The following is a 27,882-nucleotide window of genomic DNA, read 5'->3' as shown; positions in this document are numbered from 1 at the left end:
CCATCCATCATGGCCCAGGGGTCAGCTCGAGGTATTTGCATTGCTGTTGCTCTAGCAGTAGGATGTGTGTTGCCTGTTTTGGTGATAGGGTCTGGTTACTAAAGGCCTGAACCTGGTAACCCCCAGCAGGCGGTAGGTGCTGAACATGCGCTCCGGACTGTTACTGAATGGGGAGCTGGATTTTTGCTGTGGAAGTGGAGCAGATGCATATTTAATGGCCAGACCCGTGGGGTTAGGGATTGAAAATAGAGCAGGTCAGCTGCTGGGACCCAAGTCTTCGTGCCGGGGGGCAGGCCTGGTAGGCACGCAAGGAGCGGCTAGACCTGTTCTCCACGTACAGGATTTGGGTGGGTCGGGGCAGCGGTCAGGGCCAACCTTTGGTAGGCGGCAGGGGCTGGGTGTAGGTGGCTCAGCTGGGCTGGGACCAGCAGGGGCTGGGTGTTGGAGGCGCACAAGGCTGGGGCTAGACACCGGCTCCTTTCAGCCAGAGGGATCTGCAGGGCTCAGCGCCCTACGCTGGCTGGGTGCAGACCGGGGGTTGCAGCCCCGTTGCACCGGGCGGAGGCCGGCTCCGGCTGCCAGCGGCGCCAGGGGAGCGGCTACACCTGCTCTGCAGGCCTGGAGTCTCGGGGGTGGGGAGCAGACACGGGCCGGAGGGGCGGCTGCGCCGGAGCCCGGGGGGCCTAGGGGAAGAGGCTGGGCTCGCTGCGGAGCTGGGTGGCGCAGCCTGGCCGCGGCTCCCGGCCTCCTGCGCTCAGCCCGGAGGAGGGGTCCCCAGCGCGCATCCTCCCCCCTGCTCCCCGCCTCCCGGCCGGCTGCGGCAGGCTCCCGCCCCAGTGCCCGGCTGCCGCCATGGCGCTGAGCAACCTGCTCTTCGCCCAGTGCGTCGGCTACTTCCTGGCCTTCCTCTGCAGCTTCGTGGTGGTGGTGCCGCTGTCCGAGAACAGCAACGACTGCCACGGCCGCTGCCTGCTCTTCACCGAGGGCATGTGGCTCAGCGCCAACCTGACGGCGGAGCGGCAGCGCTTCACCGTGCAGGAGTGGGGGCCCCCGGCCGCCTGCCGCTTCAGCGTCTTCGCCGGGCTGCTCTCGCTGCTGCTGGCCGCCGCGCAGGCCTGGCGGACGCTCTTCTTCCTCTGCAAGGGCCACGAGGAGTAAGTAAGGGGGTGGGTTGGGGGACCCCCCCAGAACCTGCCAGAGACTGAGCCCCCCCCGTCCTGCCCCCACCCGCCAGAACCTGAGCCCCCTGGACCTGCCCCAATCCGCCAGGACCTGAGCCCCCCAAAACTGCCCTCCCGCCAGAACCTGAGCCCCCCCCAAACCTGCCCCCCAACTAGCCCCCTCAGAACCAACCCCCCCCCAAAGCGGCCCCCTGCCAGAACCTGCGCCCCCCAAACCTGCCCACTGCCAGAACCTGCACCCCTCAACTTGTCCTCTCAGAACAAGCCCCCCAAACCTGCCCCCTGCCAGAACCTTAGCCCCCCCGAACATGACCCCCATGCCTGAGCCGGCCCCCCCATCTGCCAGCATCCATCCCCAGCCGGCTAAGGCAGCCCTGCAGTTGCAGGGCCAAGGCAGGGAAGGGGGCATAGGGAGAGGGCGACTATGCTCTGCCTCAGTGCGGGGACAGCCAGCGCCCAGCAGTGCCCCCCCACATACCTACATTGTCCTGCCAGGGGTGGTGGTGAACAGGGGGCACCAGGAAACAAGGTGTTAGCTGGGATCTGACACTTCCCCCTGGAGACTTCCATCTAAGCTTTTGCCTTCCCATTAAGGGCATGACTTTGGGTGTCAGGTGGGACTCCTTTATTTATGGCATTGACAACTTAACTGGAGCAGGGTCAATCCTTCAAGAAGTTTCGCTTTATACTTGATGCTGCTAGGCAAGGCTGAGAGCTTCCTAAGGGTGCTCTAGCCTGCCATCCTTTCACCCCTTTAGGGTTGGTTGGCAAGGGGGTGGGACTAATTCAGGGAGAACAGGGGTTTAAGAAGCCGGCTAAGCCCCCAGAGGCGCAGCAAACAGAATTTGGTGGGGGAGTTTGAAGGGTTCGTGAGAGCCTGATAAACGTTCTCCAAATTTAGGCCAATAATGCTCCCCCCCCCAAGAACAAACAAAACCCTGCAAAAGTAAAAAGAATGCAGGCAGAAGTCCAGCAGCAGAGTGGGGCCTACCCAATTTATTGCGCTGAATGCAACATGAACGATTATCTGTCTTGTGGGCAGGTGGTATACGTGTGCATTTGGCTCAAAGAGCTCATGGCCCTCAGAGACCCAATATGGGCTCTTGAAACCAGAGTGACTGAACTAGTGGAGCTAAGGGAGATAGAGAGGTACATAGATGAGACTTCCAGGGACACAGCACAGCGATCCCACCCCCAGTTTGACAGGCTCTGTGCTGCTGAGGAGGATGAACGTCTTGGGGAAGGAGAACATCAAGCTGGAGCAGAGGGAAATGATCCCAGAGCTGGGACCTTCCTTCCAGATGATGTCATGGTATCCTCTCACACTGAGGATATCTTTCCAGGGGAGGGGACCACAGTTATTAGGAAGAGACAGGTAATATTAATGTGGGATTTGATTATTAGAAATATAGCTACTTGGGTTTGTGATGCCCGGGAGAACTGCATGGTGAATTTTCGGACGGATGCGAAGGTTGCAGACCTCTCGAGACATCTAGACAGACTTACGTGCAGTGCTGGGGAGGAGCCGGTGGCCGTGATACATGTAGGTGTCAATGACATAGGGAAAGGTAGAAAAGAGGTACTGGAGGCCAAATTTAGACTGCAAGGTAAGAGATTAAGTCCAGCCATGGCAACATTCTCTGAAATGTGTCCGGTACCATGCGCAGGGCCAGTTAGACAGGCAGAACATCAGGGTCTCAATACGAGGATGAGAGAGTGTTTGGAAGAAAGATTTAGGTTTATTAGGAATTGGGGGACCTTTTGGGAAAGGAGGAGCCTATACAGAAAGGATGGGCTCCACCTAAACCAAAATGGAACCAGATTGCTGGCATGTAAAATTAAAAAGATCATAGAGGATTTTTTAAACTGAGGGTAGGGATAAAGCTGACAGATGCAGAGAAGTAAACAGCTGGGATAGACACATCCTGTAGGGGAGGATCTATTAAAGGGGGATACTCTATATCCCAGTAAAGAGGAGAGGATAGAAGTTGATAAAGTGCAGGTAGGAACTGAAGAGAAACAAACAAAAAAGAGTCCCATTCAATTACATCACATGAAGGCAGACAACTAAATATTGACAAATTTTATAAGTTCTTGTACACAAATGCAAGAAGTCTATATACTAAGATGGGTAAACTTGAGTACCTCGTGTTAAATGAGGATATTGATAAATAGGCATATCAGAAACTTGGTGGAAGAATGATAATCAATGGGACATTGTAATGTCAGGATACAAAATATATATGATTACAGAGCAGATTGCATTGGTGGGGGAGTGGCACTATATGTGAAAGAAAGCATGGAATCAAATATAGTAAAAATCTTAAATGAATCAAACTATACCATAGAATCTCTATGGATAGAAATTCCATGCTTGAATAAGAATATAGCACTAGGAATATACTATTAACCACCTGACCAGGATGGTGATGGTTATTGTGAAATGCTCAGGGAGATTAGAGAGGCTACAAAAACAGAAAATCTAGTAAAAATGGGGGATTTCAACTGTCCCCGTATTGACTGGGAACATGTCATCTCATGACAGGATGCAGAGATAAAATTTCTAGATATCAATAATGACTGCTTCTTGGACCAACTAGTCTAGGAACCCACAAGGGGAGAGTCAATTCTTGATTTAGTCCAAAGTGATGCACAGAATCTGTTCTAAGAGGTGAATATAGCTGAACCACTTGGTAACAGTGACCATAATGTAATTAAATTTAACATACTTGTAGGGGGGGAAATGCCAAAGAAACCCACCACATTAACATTTAACTTCAAAAAGGGGAACTACACAAAATTAAGGAGACTAGTTAAACAGAAATTAAAAGGAATAGACACAAGAGTGAAATGTCTGCAAGTTGCATGGAAACTTTTTAAAAACACCATAATCGAGGCTCAAACTATAAGTATAACCAAATTAAAAAATCAAAAACCAAAAAAACAAAAAACAGTCAGAGGGTCTGTAGTGAGTCGGTGTGGCTCCCCTCCTGTCCAGAAGAGGGAGCCGACGTGCCGGCACCGGAGTGGGTGGAACCACCACCGCCTGTCCCCGCCCCCCGGAAGTCAAGGGGCGGGACAGGAAGTATAAAGGCCAGCCACCAGAGCTCAGTTGGGTCCCAGCCACCACAGGGAGCAGACGTGCGGCTGGTAGCTCCTGGCCAGGAGACCGTCGAAGACCGGGGCTTGGACCCTGGCTGGCCTCAGCTACCCCGGGCCCGCTACGAGGAGGAGCCGCCGGAGCCCGTTCATGCCCGCCACTGGGAGAACCCCTGGGAACCGGACCCCACTAACCCTGAGGGTGAGACTGGACCCGAACCCCTTCGCCCCTGCTGCTATCCAGAGGAGCCGCCTGAGGACCATTGGCCGGACTTCCCGGCAGAGCTACCAGACTTGCCGCCGAGCCCGGGCAGAGAGGAGCCCATGGAGATGGACTGGCCCGATCCCGGCGTAACGAACGAGGTAGGCTGTGAGGGGGATCACGGAAGTAGCCCGGGGATAGCCGACCCCGGTCCGGCTGCAACTGAGTGTGAGCCTATGTCAGTGTGTTGCGGCCTGGATACCCCACTGACCAGCAGCGGCAGCAACCGCTGTTAGGGCCCCGGGCTGGAACGCAGTGGAGTGGGTGGGCCTGCGTTCCCCCCTGCCACCCCCTGCACGGGTGGCAGGCTTCCCCCTCACCCAACGCTCGGCTACAGCAAGCCTAGGCGTACCTTTGAACTATTTGCTCGCTCAGCCCCTGCAACAAGGGCCTGAGCCTAACTGTGTTTGCCCCGCCCTGATCCAGGGCCTGGGCTTTGAACTCTTTGCTCGCTCAGCCCCTGCAACAAGGGCCTGAGCCTAACTGTGTTTGCCCTGCCCTGATCCAGGGCCTGGGCTTTGAACTCTTTGCTCGCTCAGCCCCTGCAACAAGGGCCTGAGCCTAACTGTGTTTGCCCCGCCCTGATCCAGGGCCTGGGCTTTGAACTCTTTGCTCGCTCAGCCCCTGAAAACAAGGGCCTGAGCCTAACTGTGTTTGCCCCGCCCTGATCCAGGGCCTGGGCTCTGAACTATTTGCTCGCTCAGCCCCTGCAAACAAGGGCCTGAGCCTAACTGTGTTTGCCCCGCCCTGATCCAGGGCCTGGGCTCTGAACTATTTGCTCGCTCAGCCCCTGCAGTCAAGGGCCTGAGCTTTAACTGTGGTTGCTCCGACTCTGCACTAAAGAGCCGGAGTTTCGGGACTAACTGACTACTTGTTCCCACAGTAGTGAGTCGGTGTGGCTCCCCTCCTGTCCGGAAGGGTCGAGCCCCGGCTAGGACCTACTACAGGGTCAAAAAAAAAAAAAAAGGCGAGGGAGATTCCCACATATGAACCATTCTTTTTAGGTGACAAATCTGAGGGAACTATCCCAGATTGAGCTGTCAAGAGAGGAGGTTTGGGAACAAATTGATACATTAAACAGTAACACCAGGACGAGATGGTATTCACCCTAGAGTTCTGAGGGAACTCAAATATGAAATTGCAGAACTACTATTTGTGGTATCTGATCTATTGCTTAAATCAGCCTCTTTACCAGATGACTGGCAGATAGCGAATGTAATGCTGACTTTAAAAAAAAAAAAGGCTCCGGAGGTGAACTTAGCAATTACAGGCTGGTAAGCCTAATATCAGTACCAGGAAAATTGGTTGAAACTATAGTAAAGAACAGAATTCTTAGACACGTAGATGATCACGGTATGTTAGGGAAGCGTCAATGTGGCTTTTGTAAAGGGAAATTATGCCTTATCAATCTATTAGAATTCTTTGAGGGGGTCAACAAACATGTGGACAAGTGTACTTGGACTTTCAGAAAGCCTTTGACAAAGTTCCTCACTAAAGGCTTTTAAGCAAAGAAAGCTGTCATGGGATAACAGGGAAGATCCTCTCATGGATCATGTAAAGTAATGCATATTGGAAAAAATAACCCCAAATATACATACAATATGATGGGGGCTAATTTAGCCATAACGAATCACGAAAAAGATCTTGGAGTCATCATGGGATAGTTCTCTGGAGACGTCCACGCAGTGTGCAGAGGCGGTCAAAAAAAGCAAACAGGATGTTAGGAATCATTAAAAAGGGGATAGAGAATAAGACGGAGAATATATTATTGCGCTTATATAAATCGATGGTACGTCCACATCTTGAATACTGCATACAGATGTGGTCTCCTCATCTCAAAAAAGATATACTGGCATTAGAAAAGGTTCAAAGAAGGGCAACTAAAATGATTAGGGGTTTGGAAGGGTCCCATATGAGAAGAGATTAAAGAGGCTAGGACTTTTCAGCTTGGAAAAGAGGAGACTAAGGGGGGATATGATAGAGGTATATAAAATCATGAGTGATATGGAGAAAGTAGATAAGGAAAAGTTATTTACTTATTCCCATAATATAAGAACTAGGGGCCACCAAATGAAATTAATGGGCAGCAAGTTTAAAACCAATAAAAGGAAGTTCTTTTTCACACAGCGCACAGTCAATTTGTGGAACTCCTTGCCTGAGGAGGTTGTGAAGGCTAGGACTATAACAGTGTTTAAAAGAGAACTGGATACATTAATGGAGGTTAAGTCCATTAATGGCTATTAGCCAGGATGGGTAAGGAATGGTGTCCCTAGCTTCTGTTTGTCAGAGGGTGTAGATGGATGGCAGGAGAGAGATCACTTGATCATTACCTTTTCTGTTCACTCCCTCTGGGGCACCTGGCATTGGCCACTGTCGGTAGACAGAATACTGGGCTAGATGGACCTTTGGTCTAACCCAGTATGGCCGTTCTTATGTTCTTATGATCAGTAATTGGTTAAAAGGTAGGAAACAATGGGTAGGAATAAAGGGTCAGTTTTCATAATGGAGGAAGATAAATAAAGGGTCCAGGAGCGACGGAAGCTCTGTAAAAGTGAGGGGGCCACAGGCACCCAAACCATGGCCCCATTCCCTCCCCGAGAGGCTAAGCCCCTGTGTTGCCCCTTCTCCCCAAGCCACTGTCCTCGCGCTGCCTTTTCTCCCTAAGCCCCTGCCCCTTGCCGCTTCTTCCCCCGAAGCCCAGCTCTCGCACCACCTCTTCCCCCCCCAACACCCCACTCATTCCTCTGCCCCCCGTCACTTGCCCTTATGGCTGGTAAAAGTGGGAGGGCAGAGCCTTCCCACTTTTAAAAGTAAGGGGGCCAGGGCCCCTTGGGATCTGTACTGGAACCAGTCCTGTTCAACATATTCGTAAATGATCTGGAAAAAGGGTAAACAGTGAAGTGGCAAAGTTTGCAGATGATCAAAAATTACTCAAAATAGTTAAATCCAAAGCAGACTGCAGAAAGATACAGAGGGATCTCACAAAACTGGATGACAGGTGAAAATCCAATGTTGATAAATGCAAATTAATGCAGATTGGAAAACCTAATCCCAACTATACATACAAAATGATGGTGTCTAAACTAGCTGTTACCACTCAAGAAAGAGATCTTGGAGTCATCCTGGATAGTTCTCTGAAAACATCTGCTCAATAGATAAAAATAGAAATAAATGCTTAAAACCCATAGTCTTGCACAACTGTGAATATTTAAATAGATAACTGAAAAAACACTTAAAAATAAACATCAATATTATCTATCAATCTAGAAAGAAATAAAAATCAAATTCTGCCAAGCCTCTTTATACTGTACTTGTGAATCCTTGCAGGCATTTATAAGCATTGCTCTAGATTTACTGGTACACTCTTGCTGCCTTGTGTCACTCTGAAACCAGCCAGTTGAAACGGGTATAAGGATGCTTTGTGCCATCAGGGCAGTGAAAAGCAGCTGGGACATTCCAGTGAATCTGACCATTTGTGTGTAACCACCAAGAATTCCAGGCACTAGAAGAACTCAGTTTAGGTACACACCCCCTCCTCCTCATTCCCCTCATCACTAAATAATATACATTGTGTGGTCAGTACAGCTGGTCAAAAAATTCAGAATTTTGAAACTTTTTGTTGGGGGAACAAAAGGGAATTGATTAAACTGATGAAAAAATTTACCATTTTTTCCCCATTTTTTTGACACGGTACTAGTTGTTACAGTGGTAGTTATTTATGAAAATTGTTATCTCACTATCATTTCAGTGCAAAGCTTAGCATTACCTGCAACAACAAAGTGATCAAGTTGGCACCTGATTATGTGGAATAAGAAATACACAAAGGGTACTGGAAGCAATATTTAGTTATGGAGTAAACTAAGATGTACGGAGTGAGTGGGAGGCTGTCTGTTCTAGTGGCTAGAGCACTGGATTGGGAGTCAGGAGAGTGGGGTACTGTTCCCAGCTTGCTGGAGACCTGTTGTGTGACCTTGGATAAATAATTTTTTGTGCTTCTATTTTCCCTTCCACCCTTTGTCTTGTCTTTACTTATATTGTAAACTCTCTGGGGCAGGGACTGTCTTGCTATATATTTGTTCAGTGCCTACCACAACGAAGCCCTAATCTTGGAACAGTTTACCAAGGGGCATGGTGGATTCTCCATCACTGACAATTTTTAAATCACAATTGGATATTTTTCTAAAAGATCTGCTCTAGGAAATATTTGGGAGGAGTTCTATGGCCTGTGTTATACAGGTGGGTCAGATGGGATGGTCACAATGGTCCTTGGAATCTATGAATCTTGGTTGAGACCTCAAGGTGCTACTGTAATGCAAATAATAATAGGGTTGGATATTATTCTCTGATATTCTGTGGCCACCCTTAGACTATCCAATATTAAAATATGCCCTAACAGATTTACAATAAAACAATAGCTAGCTTGCTTGGGATTGAAGCTTATCCTAAAAGATCTAAATGTAAGAGGAGACTTTTTAATACTCTTTGAAAAAAAGTATTTTTAAACAAATATCATAAACCTCAATTAGCTATACATGTTTGGTTGAATCCAGATGCATTTTATTTCCTATAGTTTAAAAACCGCTTATTTGGAAGAAACAGAACTAATAAGATTTTTAATGGTGTATTTTGGACAAGATTTTCATGATTTTTGATCTACTTCCAATTTTGGGAATTTATTTTATTTTGTTGTGCAATTCTTTTGTTGAGATTTGTTCTTTATGAGTAGCTTTTGAAATTCTTCCATTTCAGCTGAGCATTATCCTTTGGGTAACACTATTCATAGTTAATAAAATGCTGATCTGGGTAAGAAAGGATTTGGAAGGCTGCTGGGTGTTTGAAAGCCAAGATTAGGTGTATTGTTATAATAAAATATGCAAGTCTAATACCACATAAGGTCAAAATATGGATTAAAACAGGACACCATGTAGCCTGTCTAATAAAACACGGGGAAAGGGAAGTTCCACCCCACGCCCAGATTTGTCATTGCAAATCTGAAAAGCAAATGTAGCATCCTAAGTGAGTTATGCTGTGTTAACACTGAGCAAAGGTCCATTAACATTTCAAACATACGTGAGCGACTGACCCTGAAAATGGCCCTTTATTTCTGGAGAGAGAGAGGAATTTATGCTCTTTGGGCATCATAAACAATGCACATCTTTACTGTACTGATTGGAGGTTGTTCAGGAAGAAGTTCTGCAGCAATGCTGCTGCACATGCTTGCACTTACTGAGGTTGATGAGAGCATTGCCATTGACTTCACTTGCAGGATGATTGGGCCCATGATGAATAAGAAGTGACTCCTCGTTAAAATATGTGAGGGTATTCACCTTATTAAATAGTTTACAGAGCATCCATTGATTGTCAGTCAGATGCATGGCATATAGCTACAAACTACTATAAACAGAAAACTAGCTGAAAATTAAGAAGAAAGATAACAGAACAGCAATGTAGATTAATGAAAGTGTTGCCTGGAAAGATGAGACTTGCATCACACTGTTATCATTGTTTATTTGTCAAGTGCAAACGATGTGCTTGATGGCGCGTTTGTAAGATGTGAAGCTTACAGAGTTGAGCTCTGGTAGACCAACCGGAAGGAGCAAGTTTTAGAGTTGGGCCGCTCCACTGAGAACACCTTGAGTCCTAACCCCAAGATTGCACATTTAAAGACTATCAGCATCTTGAATTACACCAGAAAGTAGATGGAAAGTCAGTGCTGAACACCCAGTACGGATGTTCCGTGCTCATGCTAACTGTCTCCACTAAGTGGGTGAGCCCCTGCTTTCTGCAGCAGGGGCTTGATCTAAATCAGAGTCCACTGAACTGACTGGAAAGACTCCCATTGGTCTTTGATCAGCCCCCAGCTGAAGCTTGCAGTGTCTATTTGATAAGTCAATCATTTAATTTGATAATTGACAAATAGATTTGTATATTGCCATTTCCTCTCTCCATGCAATATCACTGTAAGAACTGGTAATGTTTAATTTTAGTAAGGGGCATGATTTAGTGAGCTAAGCGCAGGCCAGAGAGCAGGGACACCTTACTTCTAAACCTAGCTTTGTCATAGGCTCCTTTTGTGGCTTGGTCAAGTCACTTAAATTCTTTCCCTTATCCCGCTCCTCCCCCGTCCCCGCAGTTTCCCTGTAAGATGGGAATAAATTTGTTTATGTGCTTAACAGGAATGTCCTGGGGATTAATTGACTTGCCCTTTAAATGCTAAGTATTAATCATTTATATTTCATTTTCTCATTATCATGAGTTAAAGCATTTAACATTTACATGTCCAGTGACAGCCGGAGCCTCAATAAGAACAGAAACAGGCCATAAGTGTGAATGCTCCAAGCGACAGATCTTGTGTTTCTGGAAGACTTGCCACACTGTAGTCCTCCTGAAGCTAGAAAATGTGCTGGGCCTACACTGTCCTTGATCCTCATGGACACCTCGCACTGAAAGCAATAGGAATTGCCTTTGATCTCATTGGGTGAAAATTGTGATTGGGGGCAGGATTTTATCCCTGGTATTATAAAGGGCCCAGAATTTCCCATACTGATTGTTAAGGTTCATCTCCTGTAACAGCAGCAAATAGCTCATAAGGATGAAGAATCCATCATCATTTTTCTCAAGTGTTCCATTAAACTAAACACTGAAATGCTTTTCGAGTCAGTGATCAAATCCTAACAGGCTGGATAGGTTCTGGCAAGGACAGTCCTAGTTTCTGCAAACACAGTGGGAAATAAGACATGCATGGCCTGAGGCAGACATATGTAAAGCCGTGAGAGTGGGAAAGACTGACATTTGGGCATGTCAAGGGTGTTTGGACACAAGTGATTGGGGGTGCGGGTAGATTTTATCACTGAGTGAGGGGAGGGTTAGAAGGTTTTCACCAGCTAGATTCCATCAACTAGTAGGGAGGGATGAACAACTCAAAGGATTCCCCCTGGTTCATTTTTAAGAATGATGGGGAGGTCCCAGCACCCATCAGCTTGGAAGGTCCTGGATGCTTACTTGGAGGAAATGTTGATGTACTGGTGTCCCCAAAAGTGTAGGATCCTATACAAAGCATATGCCTTGAGCTGGCTGTGGATTCTAAACTGCAGGTCATAGCTGGTCCTATTCTAAGCTGCAATACAAGCCCAGATCCTCAACTGGTGTAAATTGACATAGGTCCATTGAAGTCAACAGAGTTTACACTATATGAGGATCTGACCTGCTATGCACACTGCATACACATGCAGAACTGAGTCCTGTCCCATGCTGCTAGCAGTGTAAGTTTAGCTGATTAAAATAATTATAGTTATCAGTAGTATTTTGTTTTATTTTTAGTTTTCTTTTGCTAGGCAATTTTTGTCCCAATTGTCACTATAGTCATGAAATAATTTTAGCTCCAGTTACTATATAATTTAAGTTAATGACATTTATTTTAACAATGGTGATTTTCATCATTAGAGCTAATGAAAGCCATGCTGCGTGTGAGCAATCACACAACTTACTATTTATGATTCAGAGTGGGCCTCCTACATTTAAAAAAAGAAAAATGTGAAAGAGCTTAAGTGATGAGCATAATAAGAACCAACATCATAATCCTTAGTCTGTCAATAGTACTAGGCATTCTTAATTAAAGCAGATGTGTTTCAAATGGAGACTGGTATCTTTCATAGGTGCCCAGTGCATGCTGCTTACAGACTGCTGATGCTGTGTTTCAGTTGTTTATGTGTTACATTTTTCTTCCCTTTTATTGCAGCTCTTTCTTTTATGCCTTCCTGAATCTGCTGATCAGCGTCTTTGTGGTTTTTGTCATCTTTATTGCTAGCACTATAGTGAGCGTAGGATTTAACATGTGGTGTGATGCTGTTACCGAAAAAGGAAGCATGCCAAATAGGTTAGTATTGAAGGAAAAATTTCCGGTTTCACATATTCACAAATAAATGTAGGTATTACCAAATATAGTTATTAAATGCATGGAAAGAAGACAAGGAAAGGTATTTAAAACCTGAAAGTCTTTTTATAAAGATATGATTTTTAGATTGGGATCAAAATAACGAATAAACCTTTGGCTGCTAGTCCACATGAAACAAAAGCATTGTATAGTTATTTCATTGATGTTTCATTGCCTATTAGAGAGTCATAGTTATATGGAAAAGCACAAGAAGGATAGCAAGAAATTAACATAAAATCTTTATAGACTGCTGTGAAAAGAAAACCTAGTTGTAATAACTCTCTAGTGAGGGAGGGAATATGATTTAGTGATCAGAGCAGGAAACTGGGAGTCAGGGCTCCTGAGTTCCAAATCCTAGTTCGGACACTGACTCACTATAAGAACCTAAGCAAGTTATTTAGCCTCTATGTGCCTCAGTCTGCTATCTACAAAATCGGTATAAAATATTGGCCTCATAGTGATGTTGTTTACACCAAGATTCTCAGATGAAAAGCACTGTATAAGTGCAAAGTACTGATGACCAACATTATCTTAAGAGTTATAGAATATATAGTTAATAAAATAATATTTGGGTTCAGTGTAGGAGGTAGAAAATAGCTTGAGATGAATTTTTCATATCAAATAAATATCAATGAAGAGATAGGAAAAAGTGACATTTTATGTCATATGATATTGAGTAACACTATTACTAGAGCATACATTTATGTTTCACATTGTCATATGTTGCAAAATGCCATAGTAAATGTTCTGTTTAGGGCTGCAACGATTAATCGAATTATTCGAATATTCGGTTAAAAATTCTGTCTCAATTATAAAAAAAAAAGAGCCTAATCGAATATTCGGATAAGAATCCAAGATGGCTGACACCACTGAAAAGGACAGAGAAGAGCCTTCAGAAATCAACCAAGAGATAGAAAGACATCCTCAAAATCCTGGGATTTTTTTCACACCACCAATAAAAGTCCGAGTTATTTGTAAAATCAGTAGGCAGCCTCTCTTTTACCATCACTATATCTTCTCCTTGCTGGTGCTTCCGAAACAAAAACACCCACACAATCCCTTCTTCTGAAGCCTTCCGTGATGATGTCAAAAGGTAATGGAGGCTCGTACACTTTGTTGCATTTAGGGGTGAAACAAACATCTGGGGTGAGCCAAATGTGTGTACTTGTGCAGGAGGTCTTGGGGTGGGCGGTAGAAAAGGAGGGTTTTAAGCATATTATTTGCATAATGAAGGTTGTGTTACACATTTCAGAAAATCAGTGTTGTTCATTTACATAATTAAATATAGATTTAAAAAATAATGAAATCTCTCTTTTACCTTAATGTGAGAGGAAATTGGCAAGCAGCCCGGTTATGGGAATAATTGAAAGCTTATTTGATAGAATATTCAACTGCTTACGCTTTGAAGCCTTTATTCTGGTATTACTGTTTAGGATAATGGATACTGATTAGGACTATTGAACAGTTTGTTCTGGGAGTGGACATAACAAAAGAAGCCTATACTTATTTCAAGGGGAGCAGAATAATCTTTCTGATGGCGACATTGTTATACCTATATTGTTTATAGCTATGATCTTTTGTTTTTATTTAGAAAATCATTCTAGCAAGGGCAGTTCTTAAGTGGCTACTTCATCTTATGCTTGGTCTGTTTATTTGGAATCTCTGAAATAATTTTCTTTTTTACCCCTCCCCCAAATGCTGCCTTCTTGTAGCTGTGAAGAACTACAGGATATAGATCTTGAACTGAATTTAGAAACCTCTGCCTTCTATGATCAGTTTGCTATCGCACAGGTAGGTCAGAACAAGATACAAGAATGTTTCAGTTCATTAGCCATTTGGACATGGACCTGATGCCACTGGTACTGAGCTACTGAAATCAATGGGCGTGTTTCCATTGACTTCAGTAGGTGCTGGGTTGGATCCATAGTGATGGGCATGTTTTTTTTGTAAAAATTAAAAATAGATAGCTTCAGATGTGGACTTGTACTTATGCTTTTACTGCTCATTACTGAAATGTAGCTGTCTCAGCAAGGCTCAATCCTGCAAAATGCTGAACACTTTGGCCCCTATCCAGCAAAATATTTAGTCTGGGATTTTTCCAAGGAGCCTATGGGAATTAAGTACCCAACTCCCACAGACTTGTGTTGGGATTTGGATGCTTACCTCCTTTATCCCTCCTTCCCCCCTTAAATATATCAGCCTTAAGCGGTGCTTAATTTGAAGAATGTGAACAGTCCCATTGACTTGAGTGGGACTTCTTTAGTGCTTAAAGTTAAGCATGTGCTCAAGTGTTGTGGTGGATTGGACCAGAGGAGTCGGCACCTTGCAAAGTCAAACCCTCAATAAGTTTTTCATAAGAGCATATAAATGGCCATACTGTGTGTCACACTAATGGTCCATCTAGCCTAGTGTCCTATCTCTGACAGTGCCAGATGCTTCAGAGGGAGTGAACAACATTGGGCAATTTCAAGTGATCCACCCACTGTCGTCCAGTCCCAGCTTCTGGGACACCCGGAGTATGAAATTGCATCCCTGACCATCTTGACTAATAACCGCTGATGGACCTATCCTCTATGAACTTATCTAATTCTTTTTTCAACCCAGTTATACTTTTCGCCTTCACAACATCTATGGGCAACAACTGGCATAGGTTGACTGTGAATTGTGTGAAGAAGTACTTTTTTTGGTTAGTTTTAAACCTGCTGCCTGTTAATTTAATCAGGTGACCACTAGTTGTTGTGTTATGTGAAGGAGTAAATAATACTTCCCTATTCACTTTCTCCACGCCATTCATGATTTTATAGACTTATATCAAATCCCCCTTAGTCATCTCTTTTCTAAGTTTAGCAGTCCCAGTCTTTTTAATTTATCTTTGTATGAAAGTTGTTCCATACCCCTAATTATTTTTGTTGCCTTTCTCTGTACTTTGTCCAATTCGAATATCTTTTATGAGATGGGGTGACCAGAACTCACACAGTATTTAAGGTGTGGACTTACCATAGATTTATACAGTGACATTATGATATTTTCTGTCTTCTTATCTATCCTTTTCCTAATGGTTATGGACAATCAGTTAGCTTTTGACACTGCACATAGGGTGAATGTTTTCAGGGAACTATCCATGATGGACTTCAAGATTTCATTCTTGAGTCGTAACAGCTAATTTAGACCCCATAATTTTGTATGTATAGGTGGGATTATGTTTTCCAATATCCATTACTTTTCACTTTTCAACACTGAATTTTAAAACAATGTAATTGAAAGATCCCATTGCATCTTAATTTCAAGGGAGTCCCTTGGGTATTCCTACTCGAGAGAAAATTTGGATGAACTCCTTTGCTATCATCTTGGACATCATGTTTCTCAGGGGTATGGCTTCCGGGTGATGAGTAGTGTAGTCTAGAATCATGAGCATGCATTGATGTCCCTGGGCCAACTTCTCCAGTGGGCTATAAGGTCCATCACTATCCTCTCAAATGGGTCTTTAATAATCTGTAGGGGTACTGAGGTTGTGGACCTTGCAATTGGCATTCAGGGCAGGAGGTGCAATAGCGTCAGACCTCCATGTGGACTCTTGACCAAGAGAACCTTCATAGGATTCTGTCTAGGGTTTTACCCACTCCTAAATGTCCCCCAAACAAATGATTCTGGGATAGGTCTAATACTGCCCTTTGGTATCCTCAAGGTACTAGCAGTTGCTCCAGTTCTTGCTCCTATAGTCAGATTATTCTATATAGTAAGTCCTTTTCATCACAAAACATGGCCCTGGGCCTTTGCCTTTCCCCTATACTGGGACCCCACTCACTTTGATGACTTCCTTTCTAATATTGTGGTACAGAGCATCATTGACTTGGTCCTGTCCAAAATTCTTGTATGAGGGACTGATATGTCCAAACTAAAGGGGGGGCTATTTCTGTTTCACCCTCAGTATTGGTCTCAGTTGAATTGGGCCCAGCCTCAAGTTCATTAACTATCTGAGTTGCCTCCCTGCCTGCTGGATGAGACTGCTTACCCACGAACACCACCTTTTGATTCTGGGCCAAGATTTTGGTCCCCATTCTTTTGTCTGCCCTCCTTTCCTGTTTAATCTTCTGGGACTTCCCAGTTGAAAATAAGTGCCGGGCTAAAGGGCTAATAATAGAAAATGAGAAGTGGGCTATTTTATGTGGCCATGATATCAGCTCCACGATTATTGCTTTCCTCCAACCCTTCCATTGGGAGTAGATGTCTGGGAAGTCTTGTCCTCTGAGTGCAGTATATAGAAGATTAGGGATTACTCCCGCTGTCACTTTTGTTGTGTTTCCCTGAACCTCTGTTTGTATGGGAATAGCTGGGTAGTAATTAACTGCCCCATGTATGCAGGTTAATCCCATGCATTTGGCTGGAGACAGCTGGTTCCACCCCACCAGTTTCCCAGAGACAAGTGTAACTGCACTTCCTAAGTCTACTAACACAATGGTCTCTGTACCATTCATTCCAACTGGCCACGTAGATAGTGTGTGGTGTATATGTGTATAGTGACTCCTTTTCACTGTCACCCAGACTACACTGCATGGGCCTCTCAATGTTAGGACATTGAGCTGCTATATGCCCTAGTTCCCCACAAGCATAACATCAATACACAGCCTGGGATATCCTCCTATTGTTTGGGCCATTAGGTCTTATCCCGTGGCCTTCTCTTGCCAGTTCCCCAAGTCCCTTCATGCCCTCAGGCCACTCTTTGGCATCCCTCCTCGCCAACATAATTGTATTTGAACTTCTGGAAGTCTGGGCCTTCGGGACTGGGATTGACCTCTTGGTCCAGCACAGATCTTATCCAGTAGTCCAAGAAAGTTCTCGGGCCATTGAATGCCTCGCTGTGAGGGCGACCAAATCATCATAAGAGGAAGGATCATTTTGGCCAACCCACCCTCATAGGTTTTGGTGGTAGTCGTCTCATGAATCTGTCCAAAATCAAGAGTACTTTTCTATACCGTGGGTCTCGTGACACAGCCACTTCTGCATTAGGTGGATCAGGTTGAACAGTTGTGATCTTGATGCTTTGCTCTCCCAGTACCTCCACTCATGGAATCTCTGGGCTCTTACGACTGTAGTCACTCAGGATCTTGCAAGTATTTTAGTTTTCAACTGGGAGTAGTCTTTAGCAGCTTCCACTGCAGTTTCATAGTAGGCCTTTCCACACAGGAAAGGAGTGAGGATACTGGCTCACTGGTACCGGGGCCAGGCCTCACTTAGGGCTGTTCTTTCAAACATGAGGAGATATGCCTCAATATCTTCTGTCATAATCTTTTGTAGATAACTGCTGGCCTTTAGGGATCGTGTTCCATCATGGCCACCTCCCAGAGTGGCCAGGGCTTTCAGTTGTCTTACTACCTCTTGTAGGGTTGCTCGGTCCTGTGCCTCCTGAATCATCAGTAATTGATTTGTCTCTTGTATTTATACAGATTCCTGCTGAGTGGCCATCTGGACTCTGGTAGCCATTGGTTTTACCACAGTGGCCTGCACCAGTACCCTCATCATGTCATCCATTCTTGAGAATTATCTGTCTTGCTCTTGAGTTAGTCCACGGCATCAAATCCCACTCCCGACACCATCTGTGGCAAGACACCTCCCTTGCCTTGTCAGCCTCAGAGTTTCTCCCTCTGGTGATGGGGGTCTGGAGTATATCAATCCTGCTCCGGAGGTTATTAATTCTTCACTTTGGTTTATTTTTTCAGTATTTACAAGGTGGGCATTAGGGTAGGCCTCTTAAGCAAAAAACAAACAACACAAAAGAAATACATTTCCTTGCCCCCTCCCTGGGGTGTTGCTTTATTACGCAGACTTCTAGTTGCTACCCCTTCCCCAAGCAGAAGTTAACTTGGTTGTTTCCCATATAGGGAGGAGAACAGCCTTCCACCTAGGAGAAGTCTTTTCTCCATGCTGCCCTTAACCGTACTGCAGCTTGTTTTTCATCCCTCCTGCCTCTCATCAGAAGAGGGGGGTTTAAAGGTCACCGGCAGACTCAGGTGTCTCTCATTAACCTGAGATAATCTCTTTTTAGTTCATAGAGAAAGGGGCCTTCACCATTTTAGGGTTGACATACCTGCCTTCCACCACTCTCTTACAGCTGTCAGGTCTGACTTTGGCAGAGACCATAACCTAGTTAAGAAAAGTGGTTGAGGAACCTTAATGACGTTCTGCCAGCTATTGGCCTGATTCACCATTGCATTACTCCAACATCGGCATTGCCAGACTGAAGCCAACTCAAGATCCATCTTGCCCAGGATCCTGTCTCTGACAGTGGCCAATACCAGATGCTTCAGAGGAAGATGTAAGAACTCCACAGTTACCATTGTGGGGTAAACTGACCCCCACATAAATCTCCTCCTGGTCTCTAATAGAGATTGACTTAAGCCCTGAAGTGCAAGGTTTAATATTTCTTCCAAAATGTCCATTAACATTAACTATGGTAACTCTGGATATTCTTTATCGCCATATAAATGGCCATTCCTTTTTTGAATCTTGTCACGGTTTTGGCCTCGATGGCTTTCTGTGACAATGGTTCCAGTTTAATCATAGAATTGAGAGGTCATCTAGTCCAGTCCCCTGCACTCATGGCAGAACTAAGTATTATCTAGACCATCCTTGACAGGTGTTTGTCTAACCTGCTCTTAAAAACCTCCAATGATGGAGATTCCACAACCTCCCTAGGCAATTTGTTCCAGCACGTAGCCACTCTGATGGTTAGAAAGATTTTCCTAATGTCCAACCTAAACCTCCCTTGCTGCAATATAAATTGAAGAACATTGCTTCTTGTCTTATCCTCAAGAACAATTTTTCTCCCGCCTTCTTGTAGCAACCTTTTAGAAGCATTTGAAAACTAATATCATGTCCCCTCTCAGTCTACTCTTCCTCAGACTAAACAAATCCATTTTTTTCAGTCTTCCCTCATAGGTCATGTTTTCTAGACCTTTAATCATTTTTGTTGCTCTCCTCTGGACTTTCTCCAATTTGTCCAAATCTTTCCTGAAATGTGATGCCCAGAACTGGACACAGTACTCCAGTTGAGACCTAATCAGCGCAGAGTAGAGCAGAAAAATTACTTGTCATGTTTTTCTTACAATGCTCCTGCTAATACATCCCAGAATGATGTTCGCTTTTTTTGCTACAGTGTTATACTATGGACTCATATTTAGCTTGTGATCCACTATGATTCCCAGATCCCTTTCCGCAGTACTCCTTCCTCAGCATTCATTTCCCATTTAGTATGTGTTCAGCTGATTGTTCCTTCCTAAATGGAGTACTTTGCATTTGCCCTTATTGAATTTCATCCTATTTACTTCAGACCATTTCTCCAGTTTGTTCAGATCATGTGTTGTGTGAGAAACTATTTCCTTTTATTGGTTTTGAATTTCCCACCTTTTAATTTCACTGACTGTTCCCTTGTTACTGAGTCACGAGCCAGAGAAACAGAAGTTCCTGATCTACCTTCTGTAGACTATTCATTATTTATCATATCCTCGCTGTCTGGCTCTTTTGTAAGGTAACAATCACAATCTTTTCAATCTCATTCAATGAGTTTTTTCATACCCTTGACCATTCTCATTTCCAGTTTTATGTGGTGTAACCCTGTTGAAATCAATGGAGTTACATGGGCTTAAAACAGGAGTAATACAATGGTGAATCAGGCCTTACATTTTTATAATTTTCTTTTCATTGTAATAGTCTCTTGGAAGCTTGTAAAATATTTTCTCCCCCTACCAACTTTATCGTTCCTCTTTGGCCAATATTTTGTTTTGCCAGGGTTCCAGTGCAGGAAAAACAAGTGCGAACTAGCTGCTATTGCAGGGGTCGGCGACGTTTGGCACGTGGCTCGCCAGGGTAAGCACCCTGGCGGGCCGGGCCAGTTTATTTACCTGCTGACACGGCAGGTTCGGCCGATCATGGCCCCCACTGGCTCTGGTTCGCCGTCCCGGGCCAATGGGGGCGGCGGGAAACCACAGCCAGCACATCCCTCGCCCGCGCCGCTTCCCGACCCCTGTGCTATTGTGTCACATCTATTTATGTATTCTGTGCTCATCGCCATAGTCTATGACTGGCCACTCGGACAAAAAGTCACAAATCCTGTCTTAGGAAAGTCAGTGGGGGCTCTGACCATTCACTTTAAGGTGAGCACAACTCTGGGAACAGTGTTTGTTATTTTTCAGTCAGAGATTAAAAATCATCTGGGTGGTTTATTCCTCTTAAATGAATACTATGTTAATATAGTACAAATTCTGGTCCTATAAATACAAATTCTGCTGCGTCCGCATTTTCCTTACGTGGGCATAATTTCATTGTGTTTCCTGTGCTATATATTATTGTCTTCACCAGGGGTCATGTCCAGCCATAATTGTGTGTGTGATGTTCCCTTCACTGCCAGTGGAAGGGTAGTATAGAAGTATATGGTAGGATATGACTGAGTAAACTGGAATTATATACCCAGCTGCTGACACCGGGGGCATTATGGACAAATTATGTGCAGGGGGAAACCTTCTTTTGACTATAATAGGGAACGGTGCAAAAAAAAAAATTCTGCCAACCTATACAGAGCTCATGTGGGAGGAAAGTTTACTTTGTAGTAGTACATAGGAGAACTAGCCCCAAACAATCTGTTTCTAATTCCCACTACTGACTTACCAGGGGCAGCCTGTGCTGCGTTAACTACTGCACATGCATGAATGAGGAGTGAAGGTGCATCTGCCAGATTCTTTTATGCCGACGAAAGAAAACACAGTTTCAGAGCACAGAACTGATAGTGTGTAAGGAAACCCTGAAGTAGATCATGTGAAAAAAGATCCCAGTGGGGAACAAATCCCCGCAGTGCTATCTGTTCGTATCGTAAGGTACATTAAGCAGAGCTTCAGCCAGGGCCAGCTCCAGGTTTTCTGCTGCCCCTCCTTCACTCCCTCTCTTCCTCTTCGGCGGCACTTCAGCGGCAGCTCAAAGAGGAAGAGAGGGACTGAAGGACCCGCCGCCGAATTCCCACCGAAGACTCGGACGGGCCGCCCCTTTGTAGTGGCCGCCCCAAGCACCTGCTTCCTTAGCTGGTGCCTGGAGCCGGCCCTGGCTTCAGCAGAGCCAGCTGATGGGTTTTCCTTTGGCTACCGTGATAATGGTTCTTCAAGGCAAGTAGAGCAAGAATGGCCATCCTTAATGGTCCAGGAAAACAGGTCGTTGTATAGCACACTGATGGCTCAATACAGCTGTCCATACCCAAGCACCACCCTCAGGGAATACATTGGGAATGTTTCCTGAATAAAAATTACAGAGTTGGGCACTGGGTAAACTTTGCAAGGAGAAACTAACCAGTCTGATGACAAAGTTGGATCGCTGGCATTTAAATACCATTCAGCTGGTTCTAGCTTGTCCAGGACTTTTCTTTGATCTTCACTCATTAACTGAAAAAAGAACAGGAGTACTTGTGGCACCTTAGAGACTAACAAATTTATTAGAGCATAAGCTTTCGTGGACTACAGCCCACTTCTTCGGATGCATAATAAATTTGTTAGTCTCTAAGGTGCCACAAGTACTCCTGTTCTTTTTGCGGATACAGACTAACACGGCTGCTACTCTGAAACCACTCATTAACTGAATTATGCTAGATTTCTCTAGAGTCTTTCGTGCTGAGTAAGTCTCAAAAGGCATAGAAAAGCCACTTAATGCAGACTTAAGTCTGTTGAGACCATTTAAGAGAGTGCTACAATTTTGATGTTGCACTAATGACACGAAAACAGATATGAGATATTACAAATTAGCCCAAATGAGTGAGATTTTAACACCTTCTCATTCCATATCTTTTTATATAACTTATTTCATTGCTATTTTTAAAGACATTTTATATTGGTGGACTGAGATGTAAATGAGGACAAAACCGTGGGAGATTTTCAAAAGTGTGTTAAGGGTCTAATTATTTGTCAGGGATTAATACAGCATAATACAGAAAGGAAGGTTAATACATTGCTAATGAATCTGGAAGACAGAAGTGCAGCTGGTGAGACTCAAAGATTTTGTGCTTACCCTGCTTGTATTTATATCTGACTCAGAGAAGCTTCACAATTTTCTCTGTATTACTTTAACCTACCACTCATTTCTTATCTGTCTTCTCTGACACATTTTTTGAAGACACCAAGATGTCAATAATTGACTGTACCTGACTGTACATTTGTAAGTTTTAATGTAGAATACATCTTAAATTCTGACAGGTTTTATACAGCCCCTCCACAAAAACAGGACAGACATTGCAACAGTTTCTTCATTTTGTTTTGATCATAGCGTTCCAAAAGTCAGCAAGACCTTAAAGACATTCTGCACCAGCTATAGCTTGGTACAGAGGGCATGTTAGCTAACTATCAAGAAAATTGTTTGTCTTGCCCTGTCTCTCTGGAATGTCTCTGTACCTAATACTGAAATTAGAACACTTCACATCTCCCCTTGATTTAACATAAGTAAAGAGCATTTTGAAAGGAGCTTAACATAAATGCAATTCATACACAAACATATGTGATATATATAGTAATATTGTATATGATATTGGCTAACACTGTAGATCTTACAGACCTTCTCTTATCTGGTTCTATACACACTTTACTAGACACAGAGGGTTGATGGTAGCCAAATACAGCACAAATACCTAAAGGTTTAATGTGTTGAGTGTGTTTCACAAGATATAGTAGTAATCATATTATATAGGCTTATCATTGTTATTGTTGTTTTTTTTTACTCTTACTTTTATAGTAAATGTAAAGGGGTTTACCAACCTGAAAAGTCTGAGAAACAATGGGCTAGATCATCCGCTGGTGTAAACTGGCACAACTCTATTGAAGTCCATCCAGATGAGGATCTGGCCTTAAAATGAGGGTTGGATTTATCTTGACAACACAACATTAATCTCTCTGCCATCTCTTTTCCTGCCTAGTTTGGTCTCTGGGCTGCCTGGCTGACTTGGCTGGGAATTACCATTTTGGCCTTCCTGAAGGTTTATCACAACTACAGGCAGGAAGATCTGCTAGACAGCCTGATCCATGAGAAGGAGCTGCTGCTAGGACGATCCTCTTCACGAACCTTTTTGCAGGATGAGAAAAGTGGCATGATCTAATGTGTAAGCCACTCGACGGTGCAGGTTGTAAATTTTATAATTCATTATCACAAGCTGAAATCAAGAGAATTGGTGAGTGTGTGAAATCATTGCTTTCCTGAACTGAAATTTAATTTAGAATTACAGTCCTTTAATGAGAAATTGTCAGAAGCCATATTTCTGTTAGGATATAGACAATGAACTGTATAATACAGTAGACTTACTTTCCTGTACATACTGGGAGCAGAACTAACTATACCTGTGTATGAAGATGGTTGTCGCTGTCAGGGTTCTAGCATGCTTTTCCTGATTATTGAGGGAAGGATGTTTTCTGAGAACTGTGGTAGCAAAACCTTGCTAAAGACCACCCCTGTAATGTAGTTTGTAGCATGATTTTAACATTGTTCTAGCTAGCACTGTTCTGACCTATGTATGGACAGGGCCTTTGCTACCCCCAAATTTGTTGTATACATACAAAATATTGACAGCAATTTTATAATCCCTGCTCCCATTGATTTGATCACTTTAGAACATATGGAGCTGTGTACCTGACTATATACTTAATGTTACATAGAGTGAAATTCATACAATGACAGGTTATTACAGCATCTTAAACATACTGTATATTTTTGGAGGGATCGTAGAGCCTATTTATATTTATGTTTCATCTTAGACTTTGGCATGGCAAGCATTTATTACTGCTTTGTAAAATGTAGTCTAGCGGGCAGTAACTGCAGCTTGCATAATAAGAGATTAATCTTAATATATTATATTAATGCTTGCTCATTCATATATGTAATTTGATCCCTAGTACTATATACTATTCAACTTCAAGTATTAGAGTTTCCTTGTGCTATTTATCTCAAACAGGATATGTTAAATTATTATAAATAGCTGCATAGACTGTAGATGTATGAATGTCTCTATCAGTATAGTAAACTGTAAAAACTGCTCAGTAATCATATAGCTGGTTCTTTTATGAACTGGGCTATTTTCCCCCGCATTGGCCAGGGGCCTTTAATAGCTGCTCCAATACTCAGTATTGCTACCGTGAAAAGGGAAAAGAGCCATTTACTTTATGAAGTCCACTAGGGACTTTGCTATTGCTCTTGATTTTACACAGAAAGTGCTCAGATGCTAGGATAATGGGTGAGATTATAAAACCCTACAATATATCAAACAATTAGGAACATAGATAATTCAAAGGGCAGTGGAATTATTATGCTTAAGAATGAATGCCTTGCTAATATATAGAGAGACAAGATGGATGAGGTAATATCTTTTATTGGACCAACTTCTGTGGGTGAAGAGACAAGCTTTTGAGTTTACACAGAGCTCTTCTTCAGGTCTGAAAAAGCCTGAAGAAGAGCTCTGTGTAAGCTTGAAAGCTTGTTTCTCTCTCTTACCCACCTTGTCTTTCTATTATCCTGAGACCAGCATGGCTACAATAACACTGCAAACAATAATTGCTAGTATATAGGACTATAGTCATCAGGTACAATAGGAATCTGAGGCCCCAGTTTAGCAAAGTGCTTAAGCAAATGCTTAATTTTAAGCATATGATTAATCCCACTGACTTTTGAAAACTGCTGAATCAATTTGAAGGCACAAAAATCACCCAGTTACAATAGTTCTGTTGCACAGATTTTGCTGTGTTTTTGAGCATCTAAGATTTTATGTATGGACTAACGGCCAAACGGTTCCCATTTGTGGGAAAAACCTATGTAGGGGATGTGAAACTCTGTGAATTGTTCAATCAGGGGAGCTGGCTCTTGGAACCTGCACATCATAGAGTTCCAGACCATTTCCAGAGGCCAGATCTGTCTGCAAAGGGTTTCTAGAAACAAGGTCCATCTACATAGAGGACCTGTTTCCATGCACTGGTTCCTACCCACAAAGGAGCAAAATTCCTGCAAGACCCATACTGCCATGGCATTCTCCAGGTGTGAATTCACATCAGAGGAGGGTTTTAAGAAGATGGAGACCAAGTTAGTTAATGCCAGTTTAAGGTTCAGCATTAAGGCCCCCATCCAGCAAGTTACTTAAGCACATGGCTAATTTTAAGCATGTGATAATATCACTGACTTCCATGGTGCTATTCACATGCTCAAAGTTAACTTAAGTAATTTGCTTCTTGCTGTTGATGTAGAAAGTAGATGTCTGTCCATCACTTCCCAGCCTAGGCAACAGAGGCTGTCCTGTTGGAAATGCTTCCACTGGTTCTGGAGAAGAGTATGATGCTGTGAAGATGAGGCTGTCCTTCCCTCCACTTTCACACTGCCTGCCTCCCCGCAGGTGCCTGGCTGTCTTGCTCCAATCCACTGTCCCCCCAAAAAGAAGGGAATATGTGGCCCAAAGTTTCTAGTCTGTTTGGTTTTGCAGATAACTTTTATTCTAGGAATTAAAGCCCTTTCACTATCCCGTTTGTTCTTCAGCTCAATAGACTAAATCTGGGATTTTCAAAAGAGACTAAGGGAGTCAGGAAGCCAATAGGAGTTGGGCACCTAACTCCCTTAAATTCCTTTGAAAACCCCAGCCCAAATTAATACAATACAAACAGGTGAGAGAACATATCTATTCATCTGAAGCATCCTATCTTCAAAACTTAGTTTTTGGTACATAATTTCTCCAGAATCTTATTCTACCCTCAGTTGCCTGTTGACAAGAGTTCATTGAGTACAATAAAAGACAGAATTTGGCTCCTAAACTTTTAAGCTAGCTTGTTAATGTGACAAGATTCAGAAGACTACTCTGGAGCCAGCAGGCAAAGGGTTAATTCACTTCTAATATACTCTGGTTCCCACACTGGACCAGGTGGAATGAGTTGAGGTAGCTAGTTAGGATGGTTCATTGGGGGCTTAAAAGCAAGGACCTTTTCAAGGAAAGTTCTCTAGTAGTTAGAAGGAAGAAGATAGAGATTAGTAGCTATGAAGCTAGTTTAAGAGAAGGTACTTCTGAGCTAGATTGTCAGAAGTAGTTTAGTTTTAATCTAGCTGGGCCTTTTTGTTTGAGAACAGTTTTGCTCTAGTTTTCAGTCAGTGAGAAAGCTCTCTGCCAGCTCATATTCTAAAACTGAAACACCCAGACCAAACTACTTGTGCCAAAGTGAGGGCTAGGGCAGAAAATATGGCCAGGGATGAGAATGTGAACTTGTTCTTTTATATTTTGCAGCATACAAGTTAGACTTTCTAGCTGTAAATTACCAGGCCATTGTTGAGTTAAGCGCTGTTATTTATGCATCACCATTCTTTGACCTTTCAGACTCTTCTTTAATTTGCATCCTCCAAAACCATGCCTAAGACCCTAGTAGTTTAACAAGGTTGTGCATTTAATGTAACAAAACTCAGCTTTTTAGGATTGTAAGGGGGAAGTGTTTATTTTGCTAATGGGCATATTGATGTTTAAATCAGACTCAGAAGACCACCTTTTTGGCCTACGTAAAATGGCTGATAGTAATGAAGGTAGCGTTTACATGGTGCCTTATTTATTAAAATGCAAATAGATGCTGTTCTGTTGAATTGCTACAACACCAACAAGGTATTGACACACAAATAACCTGCTATGTGAGATACATTCCAGATCCACCAGTGCCCTTTTCCTGTTAGCAAAACCACTTGAATTAAGGAGTTATGGCCACTGCTGACAGGACATAGTGTTAGACAAACCTGATCCAGCTGAGAAACTGTAAAAATCTGGCTTTGTTTTTTAAAACCAAAACTTTTTTTAAGAGAACTCCAGTAAAACAATAGTTTGGAGCAAAGTGTTTTTAAAATGGCAGAAAAGCTTGTAAAGTCCTGTCCCTTAAATATTCAAAGCATCTTACAGTGTTTCATCCCTGAATCTCCCACAGGCATCACGTAGGCAGCTTTGCTTTGGGAATTTAGGGGATTGTGCTTGTTGATGCTGCTGCTGAGAAAAATGTGTATTATAAAAAATGAAAACTCAGATAAGCATGATTTGTTGATGGTGTTCAGTATTAAAGAGGTGGTGGGTGTGTGTGTGTGTGTGTGTGTATATACACATATAGGTACACACACACACATATGCCATGCTAATGGAATTGTTAGGATAATCCCCATTATTAAACCATGATTTTGATGTAAAATCCCCTGTAGACAGTCAGAGAATGTCAGAATAGCTTAAATTTCTACACTGCCTTTTCTTTTTTTTTTTTTTCTTCTCCCCTTTCTTACTTATCTGCATGATGCCACTTAGGATATGGTTGCCTCTATGTGTTATCAAACAATTTCACTGTTAGGAAGTAGTAATCAATCACACTATCCCTCAAGGTTTATCCTCACTTACAGAG

At 43.5% G+C, this 27,882-nt stretch overlaps 1 protein-coding gene across 1 annotated transcript; it reads left to right on the top strand.

The window, feature by feature from the left end:
- The first annotated feature begins 852 nt into the window (after positions 1 to 852).
- Positions 853 to 24,345, top strand: TMEM179 (transmembrane protein 179). Its single transcript, XM_054027905.1, has 4 exons — positions 853 to 1,154; positions 12,281 to 12,418; positions 14,188 to 14,266; positions 23,415 to 24,345. The coding sequence occupies exons 1-4, from the start codon at positions 853 to 855 to the stop codon at positions 23,592 to 23,594; spliced, it is 699 nt and encodes a 232-aa protein (XP_053883880.1). The 3' UTR covers positions 23,595 to 24,345.
- The last annotated feature ends 3,537 nt before the right edge of the window (positions 24,346 to 27,882 follow it).

Source organism: Malaclemys terrapin, chromosome 4 (assembly GCF_027887155.1).
Source record: "Malaclemys terrapin pileata isolate rMalTer1 chromosome 4, rMalTer1.hap1, whole genome shotgun sequence".
NCBI classification, from domain to species: Eukaryota; Metazoa; Chordata; order Testudines; family Emydidae; genus Malaclemys; species Malaclemys terrapin.
Note: the sequence above shows the minus strand (reverse complement) of the source record. Positions and strands in the feature narration are given on the sequence as shown.